The 20,794-nt window shown below is 49.9% G+C and overlaps 1 protein-coding gene across 1 annotated transcript; it reads left to right on the top strand.

Moving 5' to 3' along the window:
• The first annotated feature begins 16,340 nt into the window (after positions 1 to 16,340).
• Positions 16,341 to 19,250, top strand: LOC120394308 (zinc finger protein 850-like). The gene is made up of 3 exons (XM_039518566.1): positions 16,341 to 16,378; positions 16,801 to 18,398; positions 18,735 to 19,250. The coding sequence occupies exons 1-3, from the start codon at positions 16,341 to 16,343 to the stop codon at positions 19,094 to 19,096; spliced, it is 1,998 nt and encodes a 665-aa protein (XP_039374500.1). The 3' UTR covers positions 19,097 to 19,250.
• The last annotated feature ends 1,544 nt before the right edge of the window (positions 19,251 to 20,794 follow it).

Here is a 20,794-nt window from a genome sequence, read left to right as displayed (position 1 = left end):
GTCAAGCTTACTTTATGGGGGAAACAGCTGACTGCTGGCAATTTGGTCCATTTCTCAACTCTGAATTCCTTAGGAAAAGTTGAACCCAAATCCTTGAAAGAATATGCAGAGATCATTTCTAACTTACACAAACAGTTTGATGTGCAGTTTAAAGATTTCAAGGCACTTGAACCACATTTTCAACTTTTTTCCACACCATTTGCTGTTGAAATTGACAATGTTGCAGAGGAAATGCAGATGGAGTTAGTGGAGCTTCAGTGTGACACGATTTTGAAGCAGAAGTTTCTTCTTCGAGTGATTGCTCCAATGCATTCCAGTTAGGTGTGCGCGCCGCGCGTGCACGGTATTCGGAACTTTTTTACCCTAGCAACCCCGGCGGGCCGGCTGGGCGCCCCCTGGAGTGGCGCCGCTATGGCGCTGAATATATATCCCAGCCGGCCCGTCCGCTCCTCAGTTCCTTCTTCCCGCCCGTGACGGTTAGCTGGAACTGTGGAGTGCTCTGTTAGTCCTCCACACCCCTAGCAGTTTTCTCCGGTTTTCTTGTACATAGTTAGTTAGTTTAGTTCATAGTTAGTTAGTTTAGAATAGTAGATAAGGAATTAGGGGGGGTCCTCCTCCTTTTTCCCCCACCCGGTGGGGCTCATGCCCCAGACACCGGGTTTCAAGCCGTGCTCGGCTTGTCAACGGTTGATGCCCGTTGGGGACGCTCACGATTCCTGCCTCCGCTGCCTGGGGGAATCGCATCGTACGGACAAGTGTCCCATTTGTGCTGCCTTTAAACCGCGGACCAGGAAAGAGCGAGACTCCAGGCTCAAACAAATCCTGATGGAGTCGGCGCTGCGTCCACCGGCACCGCTCCCTGCGGCACCGAAATCGGGCTCGGCGCGCAGCGCATCGGCGGCACCAACCCGGACCTCGGAGGCGTCCCGTCCACCGAAGCCAGCACCGGTATCTCGGCGCCGCTCCCCGTCCCCGGCGCGCAAAAAGAAGGCGCCAGCGGCGGCGAAAGCCCCGACTTCGGGACCGATTGGCCAGCCACTGACAACTCCTGTGGCTCCGGCGGTGGTGGTGCACGCTCAGTGCATAGAACCGGCAGCTCCGGCGTCAGAAGAGCCGTTGAGCCCGGCCACCCCCTGCTCCCCGGCACCGCCCGAGGTAGAGCTGGAACTCCCGACCACGCCAGAGACATACTCAAAGGCGCGGGAGCTTATTGCATTGACAGAGGCTCCGAGCCTCCGGCCCCCGGCACCGCCGGTGCGGGCTGTACCTTCTGCTGGAAAACCAGCTATGATGCAGCGCCCAGGCACCGAGGATCACCGCGCAAGGGTCTTCAGTCGGTCCCGCTCGCGCAGTAGGTCACCGTCTCGTCGACCTCGCTCCCGGCGCCGATCAACACCTCGGCACCGCTCCTCATCTTGGCACCGATCTCGTTCGCGGTACCGCTCGGCGTCAAGGCACCGCTCCCGAAGCCCGGATCGCCGGTACCGCCGAAGGTCGGCCTCTAGAGACAGATCGCGGCACCGCGGTGACCGCAGTCCTTCTCGGCACCGTGACCGGAGTCCTTCTCGGCACCGTGACCGCAGTCCCTCTCGGCACCGTGACCGCAGCCGCTCCAGGCGACGGGACCGCAGCTACTCCAGGCGCCACGACCGCAGTGCTTCCCGATACCGAAGCCGCAGCAGGTCGCCGTCCCGGCACCGATGCGACCGTTGGTCCCGGTCGTGCTCCCGGTACCGTGACAACAGACGTGGGCCGACGGTACCGCCAGCGGACGCGCACCGGCCATCCGCGGGACACTCGATTAGTGCGTCAGCCCCCCAGTGGTCACGCCAAGCGTCGGTCGTTTCCCAGGGCGGAAGCGGAGCGGGCCTCAGAGCGGATACCCCAGGTCCAGCCTATGGCCCACAGCAATGGGGTTTCTGGGTCCCTTGGGCACAGCACGAGTCTCAGGGGCCCCCCTTGCCCACTCGACCTCCGGGTTCTGAGCGCCGCGCGCCAGAAGCGACTGTTAGTAAGGCCCCGCCATCGCCTGCAGCAGGAGCTTCGCAGCCACTCCCGTCGGGGCAGCCAGCCGCAGAGGTCCCGGCTCCATTGGTGGACGAACCGCCACCGGAACCTACGGGCCAGGGTCTGTCGTCGTCCTCATCACCGGACGAGGCGGTCGCAGGCTCGTCAACAGCGGACCCGCCACCCATAGACTTAAAAGCGCACCAAGACCTGCTTCGTAGGGTCGCGCAATCCATTGACCTCCCAATTGCAGAGGTGGTTGAAAATGACGACCCCGTTACTAACGTCATCGGGTCAGAGGCTCCAGTCCGGGTGGCGCTCCCCTTTATTCGAACAATTCAGCGTAACGCCACTACCATCTGGCAAACGCCGGCGTCTATACCTCCCACGGCCCGAGGAGTGGAGCGCAAATACTCGGTTCCCCCTACGGGATACGAGTATTTGTATACTCATCCGACTCCGGACTCCCTCGTCGTCCAGTCGGTAAACGATCGAGAGCGCAACGGTCAACCGGCGGCGACCCCCAAGTCCAAAGACGCAAGACGTATGGACCTCTTAGGCCGTAAGATCTACTCGGCTGGAGGCTTGCAGCTCCGCATCGCCAATCAATCGGCGTTGCTGGCCCGATACACCTATGAGATGCTGCTCTCGCTCTCCAAGTTTACAGAACTTGTCCCGGCGTCCTCGCGTCAGGAGTTCAGCGCCCTCCTTGAGGACGGGAAAAAGTCCGCGCGCTCCTCCATCCAGGCGGCGCTCGATTCAGCAGACTCAGGAGCCCGCACTCTCGCCTCTGGCGTCACTATGCGGCGGATTTCCTGGCTCCAATCCTCCACCTTGGCCCCGGAGGTACAGTACTCTCTCCAGGACCTGCCGTTCGAAATGCACGGGCTTTTCTCAGAAAAGACGGACGCCCGTATACAGACCCTTAAGGACGGTCGCGTGGCCATCCGAACACTGGGGATGCACACGCCGGCGACACAAAGGCAACCCTTCCGTAGACAGCCATCCCGGCCGTTCACTCAGGCCAGATCCCGACCGTATAACAGCCGCAGGAACAACCTTACGTGCCGCCGACCATCAGGCAATAGGCGCAATCAGTCTCAGTCGTCCGCTAAGGCCCCCCAAGGGCCTAAGCAGGCGTTTTGATGGGACGCCCGGGGACGGCTCTTCAGTCTCTCCATCGGATCCTTCCCTTTTGTTTTCGAACCGCCTCTCCTATTTCCTCCCGGCATGGGCCAGTTTAACATCGGACAGTTGGGTCCTGAGTACGTCCAATCCGGTACCGCCTCCGGTTTATTTCGCCCCTCCTTCCCACCCGCCTCCCGGTCCTCTTCAGGGACCCCGCTCACGAGCAGGTCCTTCGACAAGAGATCGAGACTCTCCTGAGCTTGGGTGCTATAGAGGAGGTGCCTCCCGACCGGCGGGGCAAGGGTTTCTATTCCCGTTATTTCCTCATCCCCAAAGCCAAAGGAGGCCTCCGCCCGATCCTGGACCTCCGGAAGCTCAACCGGTACCTGATAAAACTCAAATTCCGCATGGTATCCCTGGGGACTATTATTCCCTCCCTGGATCCGGGAGACTGGTTTGCCGCCCTCGACATGCGAGACGCGTATTTCCATGTCGCAATCTACCCCCCGCATCGTCGCTACCTCCGCTTTCATGGTGAACGACAGACACTACCAGTTCGCGGTGCTGCCCTTCGCCTCCACCGCCCCGAGAGTGTCCACAAAGTGTATGGCGGTGGTTGCCGCGGCCCTCCATCGTCGTCGGGTGCACGTGTATCCGTACCTCGACGATTGGTGGATACGCGGTCCATCGCGTCAGCTGGTAGCAGACCAAGTGACCGATATCCTGTCGCTGTTTCGGGAGCTCGGTCTGCTCATCAACTTCGAAAAGTCTGCCCTAACTCCAGCTCAAAGGGTGGAGTTTATCGGAGCGGTCCTGGATTCCCAGTTGGCCAGGGCCTGTCTTCCGCTCAATCGGTACCAGACTCTGGCGGCTTGCATCACGGAGCTCCAAGCCTTTCCCACGACGACAGCCCGGTCCTGTCTTCGCCTCCTAGGCCACATGGCGTCGTGCACTTTTGTGACAACTTATGCCAGGTTGCACCTTCGCCCGTTCCAGACGTGGCTGGCCTCTGTGTACCGTCCACATCGCGACCCCATGGACTTGATCGTCACAGTCCCGAGGGCCACTCTCGACACCCTCAATTGGTGGCTGATCCCTCAGGTAGTCTGTGCAGGGGTGCCATTCCGCCCGCCGTGTCCCTCCATTACCTTGACCACAGATGCCTCGGACATGGGTTGGGGAGCGCACCTAGGCGATGTTCACACGCAAGGCACCTGGTCCCCTCCGGAGCTCGCCCTACACATCAATGTACGGGAGCTCCGGGCGATTCGGTTGGCGTGTCAGGCCTTTGAGGCCCATCTCCGCGGCCGCTGTGTCACCGTGCTGACGGACAATACATCCGCGATGTTCTATGTCAACAAGCAGGGCGGGGCACGCTCCTCCCTACTTTGCACGGAAGCGCTTCGCCTGTGGGACTTTTGCATAGCCCGCTCCATTCACCTAATAGCGTCGTTTCTTCCGGGCATTCAGAACACAGTAGCCGATCGCCTCAGCAGGTCCTTCCTCGCACACGAGTGGTCCATTCGCCCGGACATGGTGTATACGATCTTCCGAAGGTGGGGATTTCCCCAACTAGACCTCTTTGCGTCGGAGATCAACAGGAAGTGCACCCGGTTCTGCTCCTTCCAGGGACGCTCCCGCGGGTCCCTGTCGGACGCGTTCCTGTGCTCATGGAAGGATCACCTCCTTTACGCCTTCCCTCCGTTCCCACTCGTTCATCGGGTGCTCCTAAAGCTTCGGAGGGACAAGGGCCGTCTCATCCTGATCGCTCTGGCCTGGCCGAGGCAACATTGGTTCACCCTGCTGCTCGAGCTGTCCGTCCGGGAACCCATTCCTCTCCCATTGTGGCCAGACCTTATCACACAAGACTTCGGCCGGCTCCGTCACCCGGACCTCCGCTCCCTGCATCTTACAGCCTGGTACCTGACTGGTTGACTTGCGCCGAGCAATCCTGCTCGCGGGCTGTTCAGCGGGTCCTAACGGAGAGCAGGAAACCGTCAACGCGGTCCACCTATCTAGCAAAATGGAAACGCTTCGCTATTTGGTGCGACCAGAAAGGCCACAACTCCTTTCTCGTCCCTATTCCGGTTATCCTGGACTACCTTTGGTCTCTTAAGGAGCAAGGCCTCGCGGTCTCCTCCTTAAGGGTTCACCTGGCAGCTTTATCTGCGTTTCGTCCGCCGGTTGAGGGACGCTCCATATTTTCCAACCATATGGTCTCCCGCTTCCTCAGGGGGTTGGACCGGATGTTTCCACCCGTCCGACGCCGGTCTGGGACTTGAACCTGGTGTTGGCCAGGCTCATGGGTCCACCGTTTGAGCCTCTGGCGTCTTGCTCCTTGCTCCATCTCTCGTGGAAGACAGCCTTCCTTGTCGCGATAACATCGGCGCGACGGGTCTCCGAGCTCAGTGCCTTGACGGTCGGTCCCCCTTATACTGTCTTCCACACGGACAAAGTCCAGCTCCGACCGCATCCGGCCTTCCTCCCGAAGGTCGTGTCGGCCTTCCATATAAACCAGGACATCTTCCTCCCGGTGTTCTACCCGAGACCGCACGCCTCATCTCGAGAACAGCGGCTTCACTCCCTGGATGTCCGCAGGGCCCTCGCCTTCTATATCGAGCGCACAAAGCCCTTCCGGCGTTCGCCCCAGCTCTTCGTTGCAATTGCGGAGCGTATGAGGGGCGAACCGGTATCCTCACAGAGGATTTCTTCGTGGGTGACGGCTTGTATTCGAGCGTGTTACGATCTCGCTCGAGTTCCACCACCTCGACTGACGGCCCACTCTACCAGAGCTCAAGCCTCTTCGGCTGCCTTCCTGGCCCATATTCCACTCCAGGAGATATGCAGAGCAGCCACCTGGTCCTCCGTCCACACCTTCGCGGCACACTATGCGTTGGTGCAACAATCAAGAGATGATGCAGCCTTCGGCTCCGCGGTACTGCACTCTGCCACGTCTCACTCCGACCCCACCGCCTAGGTAAGGCTTGGGAATCACCTAACTGGAATGCATTGGAGCAATCACTCGAAGAAGAAAAGACGGTTACTCACCTGTAGTAACTGGTGTTCTTCGAGATGTGTTGCTCCAATCCATTCCAGACCCGCCCTCCTTCCCCACTGTCGGAGTAGCCGGCAAGAAGGAACTGAGGAGCGGACGGGCCGGCTGGGATATATATTCAGCACCATAGCGGCGCCACTCCAGGGGGCGCCCAGCCGGCCCGCCGGGGTTGCTAGGGTAAAAAAGTTCCGAATACCGTGCACGCGCGGCGCGCACACCTAACTGGAATGGATTGGAGCAACACATCTCGAAGAACACCAGTTACTACAGGTGAGTAACCGTCTTATACAGATGTTGGAATTCCAGAATTCTACAGGTTTCTTTCACAAGAAAGATTTCCCATGTTATTCTCTGCTTCTGCAAGGATAATGGCAATGTTTGGAAGTACATATATATGTGAACAGTTTTTCTCTTCCATGAAGATTAACAAATCTGTGTTAAGGTCAAGGCTCACTGATAAACATTTGCAAGCAACACTGAGATTGGTTTCGTCTCAGGATATCAAACCTAATATTGATGCTCTGGTTGATGCAAAACGCTGCCAGCTAAGTGGCCAAAAATGAAATGACTGTCAAAATTAGCACTGACGTTTCACATTACAGTTAAAGAAGTTAATTAAAAAAGTTAATAAATTGACTTTTAATAGCATAATATATTTTAATACTATACTACTATATTACTCTTCATTTTTTTTTCTGCCTACCTCTGGGCGCTTCCCGCCGCCAAACAGCTGTTGGTGGCGCTTAGCACTTTCCAGGAGGGAGGGGGGAGGAGCGGGGAGTCACATGCTTAGGGGAGGAGGTGGAGAAGAGACAGGGCAGGGGCGGGGCCTCATGGAAGGGGTGGATTGGGGGTGGGGCCAGGGGCAGCAAGGGGGCGTGTCAGTGATGCGGCCCTCGGGCCAATGCACTAGTCCTCATGCGGCCCTCGGGGTCATTTGAGTTTGAGACCCCTGCCTTAACCAATCATTGTGTTGAAATTTAACTAACAAATTCTAACATATTGTAACATAATTCTCTAACCAATTATATCAAACTACTCTAATTAACTTACACCTAGCAAAATCAATTATACAGCAGACAGAAACAATTAGAGAACCAGACTGTTTAACAATGTAAAAGTGGTGGCCATAAAGATAAAACAATACAGAAATGAGTGTTTCACAACCAAAACCATTGATAAGTGATTTCTTGCCAGACAGGATGCTTTCAAACTAAGGGTACGTCTACACTACGGGATTATTCCGATTTTACATAAACCGGTTTACTAAAACAGATTGTATAGAGTCGAGTGCACGCGGCCACACTAAGCACATTAATTTGGTGGTGTGCATCCACAGTCCGAGGCTAGCATCGATTTCTGGAGCGTTGCACTGTGGGTAGCTATTCCGTAGCTATCCCATAGTTCCCACAGTTTCCCCCGCCCCTTGGAATTCTGGGTTGAGATCCCAGTGCCTGATGGGGCAAAAATCATTGTCGCGGGTGGTTCTGGGTAAATGTCGTCAGTCACTCCTTCCTCTGGGAAAGCAACAGCAGACAATCATTTTGCGCCCTTTTTCCCTGGATTGCCCTGGCAGACGCCATTAGCATGGCAACCATGGAGCCTGTTTTGCCTTTTGTCACTGTCACCGTATGTGTACTAGATGCCGCTGACAGAGGCGATTCATCAGCGCTACACAGCAGCATTCGTTTGCTTTTGCATGATAGCAGAGATGGTTACCAGTCATATTGTACCGTCTACCATGCCATTGTAAATTGGCAATGAGATGACGGTTACCAGTCCTTCTGTACTGTACTGTCTGCTGCTGTCATGGGTGCCCCTGGCTGAGATCGGCCGGGGGCGCAAAAGACAAAAATGGGAATGACTCCCCGAGTTAATCCCTCCTTTATGGTATCTAAAAATAGAATCAGTCCTGCCTAGAATATGGGGCAAGTGTACTAGAGAACCAGTGTATCAGAGAACCAGAGACCACAGCTGCTCCGTGTCAAATCCTGCAGAAATGATGAGCTGCATGCCATTCACAGGGGGTGCCCTTGCAACAACCCCACCTGTTGCTTCCCTCCTCCCCCAGCCTTCCTGCAGTGTCCCCCCATTTGTGTGCTGAAGTAATAAAGAATGCAGGAATAAGAAACAGTGACTTGTTAGTGAGATAAAATGAGGGGAAGGCAGCCTCCAGCTGCTATGATAGTCCAGACAGTACAGAATCTTTTCTTTACACATGAAGGGTGGGGGCTGATGGAGCTCAGCCCCCTGTTGCTGTGATGAAGATGGTTACCAGCCATTCTGTACCATCTACTGGGAATGACCGGGAGGCCAGCCAGGAGCACTCATGGGCTGATGATGAGGACGGATACCAGTCCTTCTGCACTGCACCATCTGCTACAAGGCTGATGATGACGATGGATATCAGTCATATTGTACCATCAGCCACCAAGGTGGGGGGGAGGATGCTACAGTTCACTGCCGCAGCATCGCGTCTACCAGCAGCATTCAGTAGACATAGGGTGACATTTAAAAGAGTCAAGAGATTATTTTTTTCCCTTTTCCTTCTGGGCGTGGGGAGGGGGTGTAAATTGACGAGCTATGCCCTGAACCACCCCGGACAATGTGTTTGACCCTACAGGCATTGGGAGCTCAGCCAAGAATGCAAATGCTTTTCGGAGACTGCAGAAACAGTGGGATAGCTGGAGTCCTCAGTCCCCCCTCCCTCCATGAGCATCCATTTGATTCTTTGGCTTTCCGTTACGCTTCTCATGCAGCAGTGTGCTGAGTCCCTGCTGTGGCCTCTGTCTGAAGATTTTTTAAAAATGCTTTGGAATTTCGTCTTCTGTAACGGAGCTCTGATAGAACAGATTTGTCTGCCCATACAGCGATCACATCCGTACGGTCCATGCTGGAGCTCTTTTTGGATTTGGGACTGCATCGCCACTTGTGCTGATCGGAGCTTCATGCTGGGCAAGCAGGAAATGATATTCAAAAGTTTGCGGGGCTTTTTCTGTCTACCTGGCCACTGCATCCGAGTTCTGATTGCTGTCCAGAGCGGTCACAGTGGTGCACTGTGGAATACCGCCCGGAGGCCAATACCGTCGATTTGCGGCCACACTAACCCTAATCCGATATGGTAATACTGATATTAGTGCTACTCCTCTCGTTGGGGAGGAGTACAGAAACCGGTTTAAAGAACCCTTTATATCGATCTAAAGGGCCTATTAGTGTGGACGGGTGTGGCGTTAAATCGGTTTAACGCTCCTAAAATCGGTTTAAACGCGTAGTGTAGACCAGGCCTAAGTTTTCTTTAACCATCTTAAGATCTGTTTCTTTATCTGGTGGTGATGGGCACTATCCAAACATCATCATATTCCTAACACCCCAATACCACCTTATTTCATATGACTGGGATGTTAAGATGTGACCCTTCACTTCCCAGCTTATGGCTGCCCCTGCTGCTTAGCCAAAGGCCTTAACCTAAGAACAAGGCCTCAGACTATCCTAGTGAGAGAAGGCCCACACACAGTGTGATAATGCGGTTCTGGCGGGACCCAACTGAGGTGCCAATTCAGGACCAATTGCTTAAACAGGGCAGTTACAGCCCAAGGCTGGGGTTTTTCCACCTCTAAGGCAAACCAAACCAGCCAGTCAAAAAGGACTTTGGTTTCACTCCACTGGCTAACCACAAGTCACACAAGCAATTTCCTTAGACACTCCAGTCTCCCAGTATCACCACCAGTCCCACTTGTCCTGGGGATGAATGGTTATGAAAACCAACGCCCCAATACGGTTCTCTCGATCCCAAAGAATCAAGCCCCAAACCCAGGTCAATATACAAATCAGGTCTTACCCACAAATCACGCTGTTGCCAATCCTTTAGAATCTAAAATCTAAAGGTTTATTCATAAAAGGAAAAAGATAGCGATGAGAGCTAGAATTGGTTAAATGGAATCAATTACATACAATAATGGCAAAGTTCTTAGTTCAGGCTTGTAGCGGTGATGGAGTAAACTGCAGGTTCAAATCAAGTCTCTGGAGAACATCCCCCGCTGGGATTGGTCATCAGTCCTTTGTGCCGAGCTTCAGTTTGTAGCAAAGTCCCTCCAGAGGTAAGAAGCAGGATTGATGCAAGATGGAGATGAGGCATCAGCCTTTTATAGGCTTTTCCAGGTGTAAGAACACTTCTTTGTTCTTACTGTGGAAAATTACAGCAAAATGGAGTCTGGAGTTACATGGACAAGTACCTGCATATTTTGCTGAGTTACAAGGCGTATCTGCCTTCTCTCAATGGATCAGTTGTGTAGCTGGTGGTCCTTAATGGGCCATCAAGCAGGCTAGGCAGAGCTAACACCAACTTGTCTGGGATGTCTTCCAGAAGCACAGCATAAGTTTGAAATACAGACAGTACAGAGCCAATACTCATAACTTTAACTACAAAATGACACATGCACACAGACAGCATAATCATAACCAGCAACCCATAACCTGGTCTTAGACACTTTATATGACCCCCTTTATGTAAGATTTGGTGCCACTACAGGACCTTTGTTGCAACCATGTTCTGTATGGTCCCAGATTATATTAACGTCACACCCCCAACGCAAAATTGATGCAGGAGGGGATGACACAAACGTCACTGACTGCATCCCAAAAGCTCCCCATCCTTGGGTCTGTCTCACTACAGTTAGCATTGGGTTAGAAGCCATGCCAGTGTATTACAGAAATGGTTGTTTAAAGTCATGTTCAATAACATGATTGAATTTCTTTAAAAACTTAAGGTATAACTTGGTTAGCTTTTGCAGCATGGTTCCTGTATGTTTCCCGTGATCTTGCCAAGAGCTAAAGAAAACAGCTACTTTATTGGCCAGAGCTTGTATGGATGTTTGGAACTCAATTAACATCAAACCAGTGTAGATATTAATGTTGTCCATAGTACAGGAATCTTGGCATTTAGCCATGAAAGCAATATGGTAGTGTGCCTCAGTTTCCCTTTTTATACAGCACATCAGGTCTGGAATGTCTTTTCCCCTGTGGAAAGTACCAGTACTGTTTATAGGCATCAGCTGTGAAGCATCAGTATAACAAGGCCTTTTAACATAAAGTATGTCTTCATACATTACTCTCAACGTGTTCAAAGGATTTTACAAAAGATTAGGCACATTGTGCATTCTTACAGGTTTTGGTAATAGCAACACATCAGTTACAAAAATCATCATTAGCAGTAACAACAAATTCATTGCAAGTGTCCATTTACAATCATGTTTGTCATGCCACACCTTTGGCTCAATACCACTGGTGTTTTGGCATTTTAGGGTTAACCTGTGGCTTCCCTTTGCAAAATTCAGTTTTCTTTTTCCTCCTGATCCTGCAGGATCAAACCCTGATTTCTCTTGCTTAGCCAAATTTACTGGCTGATTGGGTGGGCTCTCTGTGCTAACAGCTATTTAGCAAGTCTTTTTTTTTCCCTACCAGCCAGGCAATTTGCATCAACACAGACACTAGCTTTTAACTTCTTAGCTGCTACCAATTCCCATGCTGGACTCTGTTTTAAAGAGATACCACACAAATACAAAGAGTCTGAGGGTGAGAGTTTACTTGCTCTCCCCTGCATCCTCAAGCATTGAGCCATAAAACTGTTTTGCTTTGAAATACCAGTAACCAAATTTGTCCTTAAACCCTGAAGCACAGACTGCTCACTTACAGAATCAGCATGGAGACATTCCTGTCCCAACAAGCTGGCCAAATACAGCCACTTAGTTGCAGGTTCTTAACAGCTTTTACTCCATCAGAGACCTTTTCAAAGCTACCCTCACTGGACCTTTTAAAAGGAAAGTCAGTGGATCCATTTACAACAGAAAATTTCTGGCTGTTAGGAACTGAAACTTCCTTGACTAAATTACTTTTGCACCCTTCAGTTGCAATAAACTGCTTGCACAGATTACCATGAGGATTTATTTTCCCAGGAGCTTCTTTAAGCAGCAATTCACCCCTCACAGAAGTTTTGCCCTTACCCTTTTTAGCTAGGGCTTGCTCTAAATGAACACTTGCCTGAGCAACCACAGACTCTTTCTGGGCCTCACTTACATTCAGAATTACCTTTGGCCCATCAGGCGGATTTCTACACAATCCCTTTTTAGGCAAACTTATAGACTTTCTAGATAACAGGTTAGACGCATTCTCCTTCCCTTGGCCATGAACAAGTTCAGGAATCTTTTCCTTCTTGCTACAAGTTGTTTAACTGTCAGTAGGTAACACAATTAAATCGCCTTCATGCTCTCCTTGTGCCCTGGCTAGGGTATCACCCTGATCAGACAGAGTTGCTGCACCCTTTTCCAGCCACGCATTAGCAACTGGCAAACTACAAGCACTAGACTTGTCTGGTCTCTGGGATTTTGCTACGACACTAACTGGATGCAACCTAGTTACAGTGCCATTCTCCCCAGCAGACACAAACTTAGGACCATTTCCTTTCTGGGCTTTAGCTGTATCCACAACCAACTCTGCGACAACTGCACTATTCTCAACCCTCACAGGCTGAAAGGTACCTTCTGTCTGCTCCACAGACAAAGAAGAGCTGGAGACACATTCTCCTTCACCAGACAAACAGCTTGGGATCTCATTTCCCTTGTCCAAGCACACTGGGCTGTTCACAGACAACTGCTTGGAGACCGAGGTAGCTTCCTCCATAGGCAAGTCAATACCCCTGACAGACACAGGCACCTTTCCTTCATTGTCACATTTCTCCACACAGGAAACAGGTAAGGGATAGGGACACTCATTTTCCACTATCCTTGTCTTCCCAAACTGCTGACTAGACAAAGCCATCAGCTCACAAGGCTGCCTAGGCTCCTCCAAACTTTCCCTACCAGGCACATTGCCAGTCCCAACGGATAAGCTGCTGCTTTTTTTACTACATTGAGCTACTTCCAGCAAATTACAGTTACCCATTTTAGGTTTACTTTTACAAGCTGTACTAGCTACCAATTTATCACCCATTACAGATTTACCCTTTCCTTCCTCTGTTAGGGCTTTTACCTGACCATCTACTTTAGTCTGCTCCTGAGAAACATTTTCTTGACCAATGAGATCTTTCTGTGCTTGATCTAATTCCAGATTCACTTCTGAGACATTAGATAGACATTCAGAAATTCCATTCACAGACACACCTTTGGAGCAACCCTCCTCAGGCAAATCATTGCCCACAACAGACACAGGTTTGAGATCATTTCTGTCCTGTAACTGGCTACCTGAACTGAACAAAGCTTTAACATTTTCCCCAGTCAAAAGATCTTTAGCAATAACTTCCTTACCCAGCTATAACTTCATGCTTAGCACCATTCCATTCAAGGTGGATTCTCGCTAAAGGCACACGTAGGGTAAACTCATAGAGGACTAGAACATTCACACTCTGATTTGGTAAATAATCTTCCTCTTTGACAAGATCTGCTTTAACAAGAGTGATGCTAGAAGCCATAATTTGCCCTAAACAGCTTTTACCATTGACTTTCACACACTCTATGAATTTTCCATTACTACTCCCAGACATAGCACTGGCACAATTTATGGGGCCACCCTCTACTGAACACACAGTAACAGCATTTACATAAAAGGTGGCAGTGTTGGGGTACTTTTGGTTACACCCAGACAACTGCTCAGAGTTATACAACATACCAACATTGTTACAAACTGGACTTTCAAGAGGATACAATTTTTGCTGTTCTTCCCTTGATTTTTTGACTTCGAGCTGGAGTCTGGCCGTCTCCTTCTCAGCAGCCAGAAGCTCCAGACGCCCCTTACGTGCTTTTTCTTCTCTCTTAGCAGCTTCTTTCTTTCTCTTCTCAGCCTCATTCTTTCTTTCTTTCATTCTTTCTCTTAGCAGCCTCTTTTTTTAGCTGGGCCAAGGCTTGCTTCTCTTTCATTCGACTTTCTGCCAGTTTTTGCTCATGTTCAAACTGTCCATCAGGGCTTGCAGTTTCATTGCTTTTGCTGATGCTTTCTGGCTCATGGTCACTGATCTTTAACCAACCAAACTCTCAATCCCAAATTTCAAATTTGGATAGCATGGGGTTCTGACCCAAAGCTTAATTGACCTGGTTCTGTGGATCCTAGCACGACTACGCAACTGTGATAATGCGGTTCTGGCGGGACCCAACTGAGATACCAATTCAGGACCAATTGCTTAAACAGGGCAGTTACAGCCCAAGGCTGGGGTTTTTCCACCTCTAAGGCAAACCAAACCAGCCAGACTAAGAGGACTTTGGTTTCACCCCACTGGCTAACCACAAGTCACACAAGCAATTTCCTTAGACACTCCAGTCTCCCAGTATCACCACCAGTCCCACTCGTCCTGGGGATGAATGGTTATGAAAACCAACACCCCAATAAAAGAAAACGATTCTCTCGATCCCAAAGAATCAAGCCCCAGACCCAGGTCAATATACAAATCAGATCTTACCCACAAATCACGCTGTTGCCAATCCTTTAGAATCTAAAATCTAAAGGTTTATTCATAAAAGGAAAAAGATAGCGATGAGAGCTAGAATTGGTTAAATGGAATCAATTACATACAATAATGGCAAAGTTCTTAGTTCAGGCTTGTAGCAGTGATGGAGTAAACTGCAGATTCAAATCAAGTCTCTGGAGTACATCCCATGCTGGGATGGGTCATCAGTCCTTTGTTCAGAGCTTCAGTTTGTAGCAAGGTCCTTCCAGAGGTAAGAAGCAGGATTGAAGACAAGATGGAGATGAGGCATCAGCCTTTTATAGGCTTTTCCACTTCTTTGTTCTTACTGTGGAAAATTACAGCAAAATGGAGTCTGGAGTCACATGGGCAAGTCCCTGCATATTTTGCTGAGTTACAAGGCGTATCTGCCTTTTCTCAATGGGTCAGTTGTGTAGCTGATGATCCTTAATGGGCCATCAAGCAGGCAAGGCAGAGCTAATACCAACTTGTCTGGGATGTCTTCCAAAAGCACATCATAAGTTTGAAGTACAGACAGTACAGAGCCAATAGTCATAACTTTAACTACAAAATGACACATGCACACAGACAGTATAATCATAACCAGCAACCCATAACCTGGTCTTAGACACTTTATATGACCCCCTTTACATAAGATTTGGTGCCACTACAGGACCTTTGTTGCAACCATGTTCTATATGGTCCCAGATTATATTAATAACGTCACACACAGGTGGACTGTGATTTTGATTTTGTTTTTATAACTCTGTAACTAGCTAAGTGATAAAAATACATCTAAGTTCTTAAATAATAGGCTTTACAGGCAGGTCTGAATATCGATATTCTAACAGTGGGTTATATCCCTTCTCCCATTCTGTGTCTGTCTTGTCTATTTAGATTGTAAATTCTTCAGGGCATGGCCCTGCTACTATTCTCATTTGTACTTTGCCTAGCACAATGGGGACCCAGTGTTAGTTGGTCCTTAGGCACTAAGGTAATGAATATGATTCATAATAATAACTCTCCTGGCACTTTGAGCCAAGGAGGCTGGCCTTGGGATGTTACTGCTTAAAAGCTGGGGATAAAACATGGAATATTCTTGGTGACAAGTATCCCACAAATTCCACTGACCTCCCTTGTTTTCTTTGCCTGGAGTAGGGTTTCCAGTTACCAAACCTGATGTGATCTCACAGCTGGAACGAGGGGAAGAGCCATGGGTCCCGGACCTCCAGGTCTCTGAGAAAGAAGTGCTCTGGAGAGCTGCCTGCATAGGTGAGGAATTGGTTAAACCAACTCAAAAACTGTTTGGGAATGCAGGAAACATTTGGGATCCCCTACAAAGACCCTGTGAGGTCTCCAAGTTCAGGATTGTTCCCTGTAGATGTGGAATCATTATTGCAGATGTCACTCATGGCTTCCCTCCTATTCTGACTGACAATTGGCAGCAGGTCCCTTCCTGATCTCGCTTTCCCCTGAGAGGTCCGGTGAGATGCGGACCAAAACTGATCCATTTCTCTCTCATCTGTGGAAGGGTTTGGGGAAAATCAGCTCTCGATAGGTTTGATCTCTCCCACACACGTTTTGGTTTGTTCATCCCTTTGTCCATTCCTCTCTCTGAAATTTCCTTCCTTTCCGGTGCAGGTAGTGACCTATGTCTGGATTCACTCTGTCTCCCATCAGGTGATGGGATGGTGAGTCAGAATGAGGAGGAGAAACCCCATCAGGAAGAAGCTGAGCAAGTAGGAAAACATGGAACGTTATCAGGAAGATCGAAAGGGAACGTTTCCGGGAGTTGTGCACTCCAAGAAAAAGCAAAAGTCTGTGAGTCTGAGGAGAGGCCAGAGGAAAACTTTAGTAGCCACTCAGACCTTATACCACACGATGGAATCAACTTGGAAGAGACACACTACATATGCCATGAGTGCGGGAAAAGCTTTAGTCAGCGCTCACACCTTATCACACATCGGAGAATCCACGTGGGCGAGAAACATTATGGATGCTCTGAGTGCACAGGGGAGACGCCCTACACATGCTCTGAGTGCGGGAAAAGCGTCAGTCACATCTCTGCCCTGATCACACATCAGAGAATCCACACCGGGGAGAAGCCCTACACATGCTCAGAGTGCGGGAAAAGCTTTAGTCGGAACTCACACCTAATCAGACATCAGAGAATCCACACTGGGGAGAAGCCCTACAGATGCACTGTGTGTGGGAAAAGCTTCAATCAGAGCTCCAACCTTATCACACATCGTAGAATCCACACAGGAGAGAGACCGTACACGTGCTCTGAGGGTGGGAAAAGCGTCAGTCACATCTCTGCCCTGATCACACATCAGAGAATCCACAGCGGGGAGAAGCCCTACACATGCTCAGAGTGCGGGAAAAGCTTTAGTCGGAACTCACACCTAATCAGACATCAGAGAATCCACACTGGGGAGAAGCCCTACAGATGCACTGAGTGTGGGAAAAGCTTCAATCGGCGCTCCAACCTTATCACACATCGTAGAATCCACACAGGGCAGACACCGTACACGTGCTCTGAGTGCGGGAAAAGCTTCAGTTGCAGCTCACACCTTTTCAGACATGAGAGAATCCACACAAGGGAGATGCCCTACACGTGCTCTGAGTGTGGGAAAAGCTTCAATCAGAGCTCTGCTCTGATCTCACATCATAGAATCCACACAGGAGAGATGCCCTACACATGTTCTGAGTGCGGGAAAAGCGTCAGTCACATCTCTGCCCTGATCACACATCAGAGAATCCACACCGGGGAGAAGCCTTATACATGCACTGCGTGTGGGAAAAGCTTTAGTCGGAACTCACACCTTATCAGACATCAGAGAATCCACACTGGGGAGAAGCCCTACAGATGCACTGAGTGTGGAAAAAGCTTCAATCGGAGCTCCAACCTTATCACACATCGTAGAATCCACACCAGGCAGACACCGTACACGTGCTCTGAGTGCGGGAAAAGCTTCCGTTGCAGCTCACACCTTTTCAGACATGAGAGAATCCACACAGGGGAGATGCCCTACACGTGCTCTGAGTGTGGGAAAAGCTTCAATCAGAGCTCTGCTCTGATCTCACATCGTAGAATCCACACAGGAGAGATGCCCTACACATGTTCTGAGTGCGGGAAAAGCGTCAGTCACATCTCTGCCCTGATCACACATCAGAGAATCCACACCGGGGAGAAGCCTTATACGTGCACTGCGTGTGGGAAAAGCTTTAGTCGGAACTCACACCTTATCAGACATCAGAGAATCCACACTGGGGAGAAGCCCTACAGATGCACTGAGTGTGGGAAAAGCTTTAATCGGCGCTCCAACCTTATCACACATCGTAGAATCCACACAGGGCAGACACCATACACGTGCTCTGAGTGCGGGAAAAGCTTCAGTTGCAGCTCACACCTTTTCAGACATGAGAGAATCCACACAAGGGAGATGCCCTACACGTGCTCTGAGTGTGGGAAAAGCTTCAATCAGAGCTCTGCTCTGATCTCACATCATAGAATCCACACAGGAGAGATGCCCTACACATGTTCTGAGTGCGGGAAAAGCGTCAGTCACATCTCTGCCCTGATCACACATCAGAGAATCCACACCGGGGAGAAGCCTTATACGTGCACTGTGTGTGGGAAAAGCTTTAGTCGGAACTCACACCTTATCAGACATCAGAGAATCCACACTGGGGAGAAGCCCTACAGATGCACTGAGTGTGGGAAAAGCTTCAATCAGAGCTCCAACCTTATCACACATCGTAGAATCCACACAGGAGAGAGACCGTACACATGCTCTGAGAGTGGGGAAAACGTCAGTCACATCTCTGCCTTGATCACACATCAGAGAATCCACACAGGGAAGAAGCCCTACACATGTTCTGAGTGTGGGAAAAGCTTCAATCGGAGCTCCAACTTTATCACACATCGTAGAATCCACACCGGGCAGACACCGTACATGTGCTCTGAGTGCGGAAAAAGCTTCAGTTGCAGCTCACACCTTTTCAGACATGAGAGAATCCACACAGGAGAGATGCCCTACACATGTTCTGAGTGTGGGGAAAGCGTCAGTCACATCTCTGCCCTGATCACACATCAGAGAATCCACACCGGGGAGAAGCCTTATACATGCTCAGAGTGTGGGAAAAGCTTTAGTCGGAACTCACACCTCATCAGACATCAGAGAATCCACACTGGGGAGAAGCCCTACACATGCACTGAGTGTGGGAAAAGCTTCAATCAAAGCTCCAACCTTATCACACATCAGCGAATCCACACAGGGGAGACACCCGTACACCATACACGTGCGCTGAGTGTGGGAAGAGCTTCAAGCACAGTTCAAACGTTGTCTCACATAGGAGAATCCACATGGGAGAGAAACCTTTCACATGCTCTGAGTGTGGGAAAAGCTTCAGTCAGCGCTCAAGCCTTATTAGACATCAGAAAATCCACATGATAGAGAATTGTAATAAATCCCTTGACTAGGGCTGGCCAAAAAATGGAAAAAAAAATCACATTTGCTAATTTCCACATAATGATTTTTGCACCGTCTTCACCGTGGTCTCTCAGCTCCGCCTGATAAGTTGCCTGCTTCTGCCTTTTGCAGCTCACCTTCTTTGGGGTCAGTCCTGTGGTCTTTTCTATCAAGTCCTTTCCTTTTGAGTCGTAGGAGTGTGTGTCCCTCCAGCCAGGAATGTTCATCACCTCCAGGTGGGGGAGAGAGAGATTTGATCCCAACAAGGTACACTGAGGCAAAAAGTACCTGTGCCTTCCATCCACTAGGGCTGTACATGGTGTTGGCTGCTCAAGTTAGTGATCTTGATGTAAAAAGTTGTAGAGCAGATGCAGCCCAGGTGCAGTGGTTGGCATTAGCTCTCCCCTTGACCTGACCTAAACTCCATCACTTTTCCTAGTCTAAACAAACCCTGAGCATCACGGTTATACTGTTCCTCCATTTCAAAGCAAGTGTTAGTCATCAAGTTCTCCCTTGGGGAACAAATTGTTTCATTCCCAGTTGCTCTGATGTTGCTTCAGGTTGTGCTGGGGAGCAGATATTTTTGCTACTATTTTTCTCACTTAAAATATATTGAACTATAACAAAGAGCAGGAACAGGGCAGGGATAGGGAAAAATGTCATTTCACCTGCTGTAACAACAGACGTAGTTAGGGTAAGTCAGAGGGATTCCCTTATTCCTCATCACCATCCCAACCCCCCGTTTGTTCAATTGGTTAGGTCAATATTTTTTCTAAAAGGCTGGGAAGAGGATTCCCTAGTAAATGACATGTAACTCAGCAAAATACCCATGCATTGGGCTTCCAAAGCAGTTGTGGCCCAGGCCCTGCAGGAGGTTGCTCCTGAAGATATCTCCTTCCTAATCAGCTGCATGTTGCCTATTATTTGGGAAATGCAATCCCTATCTAGGTAGAGATGGGAAAAATGGAAGTGACATTTCTGTTCAGCTCACTGTAGGAGATGCTGCAAATGTGTAGAAAATGGAATCTGTGTTGACTGTGATATAGCTGCAGAAAGATACCTATTTTTAATAGATACCTGACATTTGTTGTCTTGCAGGGATTCTAAGACATACCTGAATTTAGTCCCTAATTTAAATCTGTGGTACCAGATTAAAGAAATCAAAGGGCATATTTGGGGGAGTTATACTTCACTGTCGCTACTGCTATGTTGTGTGGTTGGTGAAGAATTCTATGCCAGAGACTTGTAGTAATTTTATACTTAAGGTCAAATATTTGATAAGGACTCAAGTAGAAATTGCAGGTACTTAGTGGTTGATTTTCACCCCAGATATGGAAGCTATGGTGACCTGTGGCCCAGGTAAACTATTTTTCGAATCCTGCTCCCTAGTTAAGTGGCATTGATCACATTCCTAAAAGATGCCATGATGAAATTGGGAAAAACCATTTGGCTCCAAAGTTAGATGAAGCACAGAGAGAAACAGCTGATTCCTTCAGAGCCATTGCATGCCTATGGGTCCCAATCTGGCTGCCTTGTTGGACAAGAAGCACTTCCATGCTGGACAAATGAGGGTTGCCAATGGGGGTTGTTAGAGGAAGGAGCAGGCTGACCCAGAGGCGTTGCAGTACTTGTTCCCCTGGACCCAGTTGTCCAGTAAGCACTGAATTAGTTCAGCACCCT

This window comes from Mauremys reevesii, unplaced genomic scaffold (genome assembly GCF_016161935.1).
Source record: "Mauremys reevesii isolate NIE-2019 unplaced genomic scaffold, ASM1616193v1 Contig5, whole genome shotgun sequence".
NCBI classification, from domain to species: Eukaryota; Metazoa; Chordata; order Testudines; family Geoemydidae; genus Mauremys; species Mauremys reevesii.
This window is presented reverse-complemented; position numbering and strand designations above follow the sequence as displayed.

Excerpts from the sequence above, each read along its gene's own strand:
- LOC120394308 (XM_039518566.1), top strand. The coding sequence starts at position 16,341 with ATGAGGAGGAGAAACCCCATCAGGAAGAAGCTGAGCAA. Across the intron at positions 16,379-16,800 it reads ATCAGGAAGAAGCTGAGCAA|ACATCAGAGAATCCACACTG; the intron begins GTAGGAAAACAT and ends ACACCTAATCAG. Across the intron at positions 18,399-18,734 it reads GAGCTCCAACCTTATCACAC|ATCAGAGAATCCACACCGGG; the intron begins ATCGTAGAATCC and ends CCCTGATCACAC.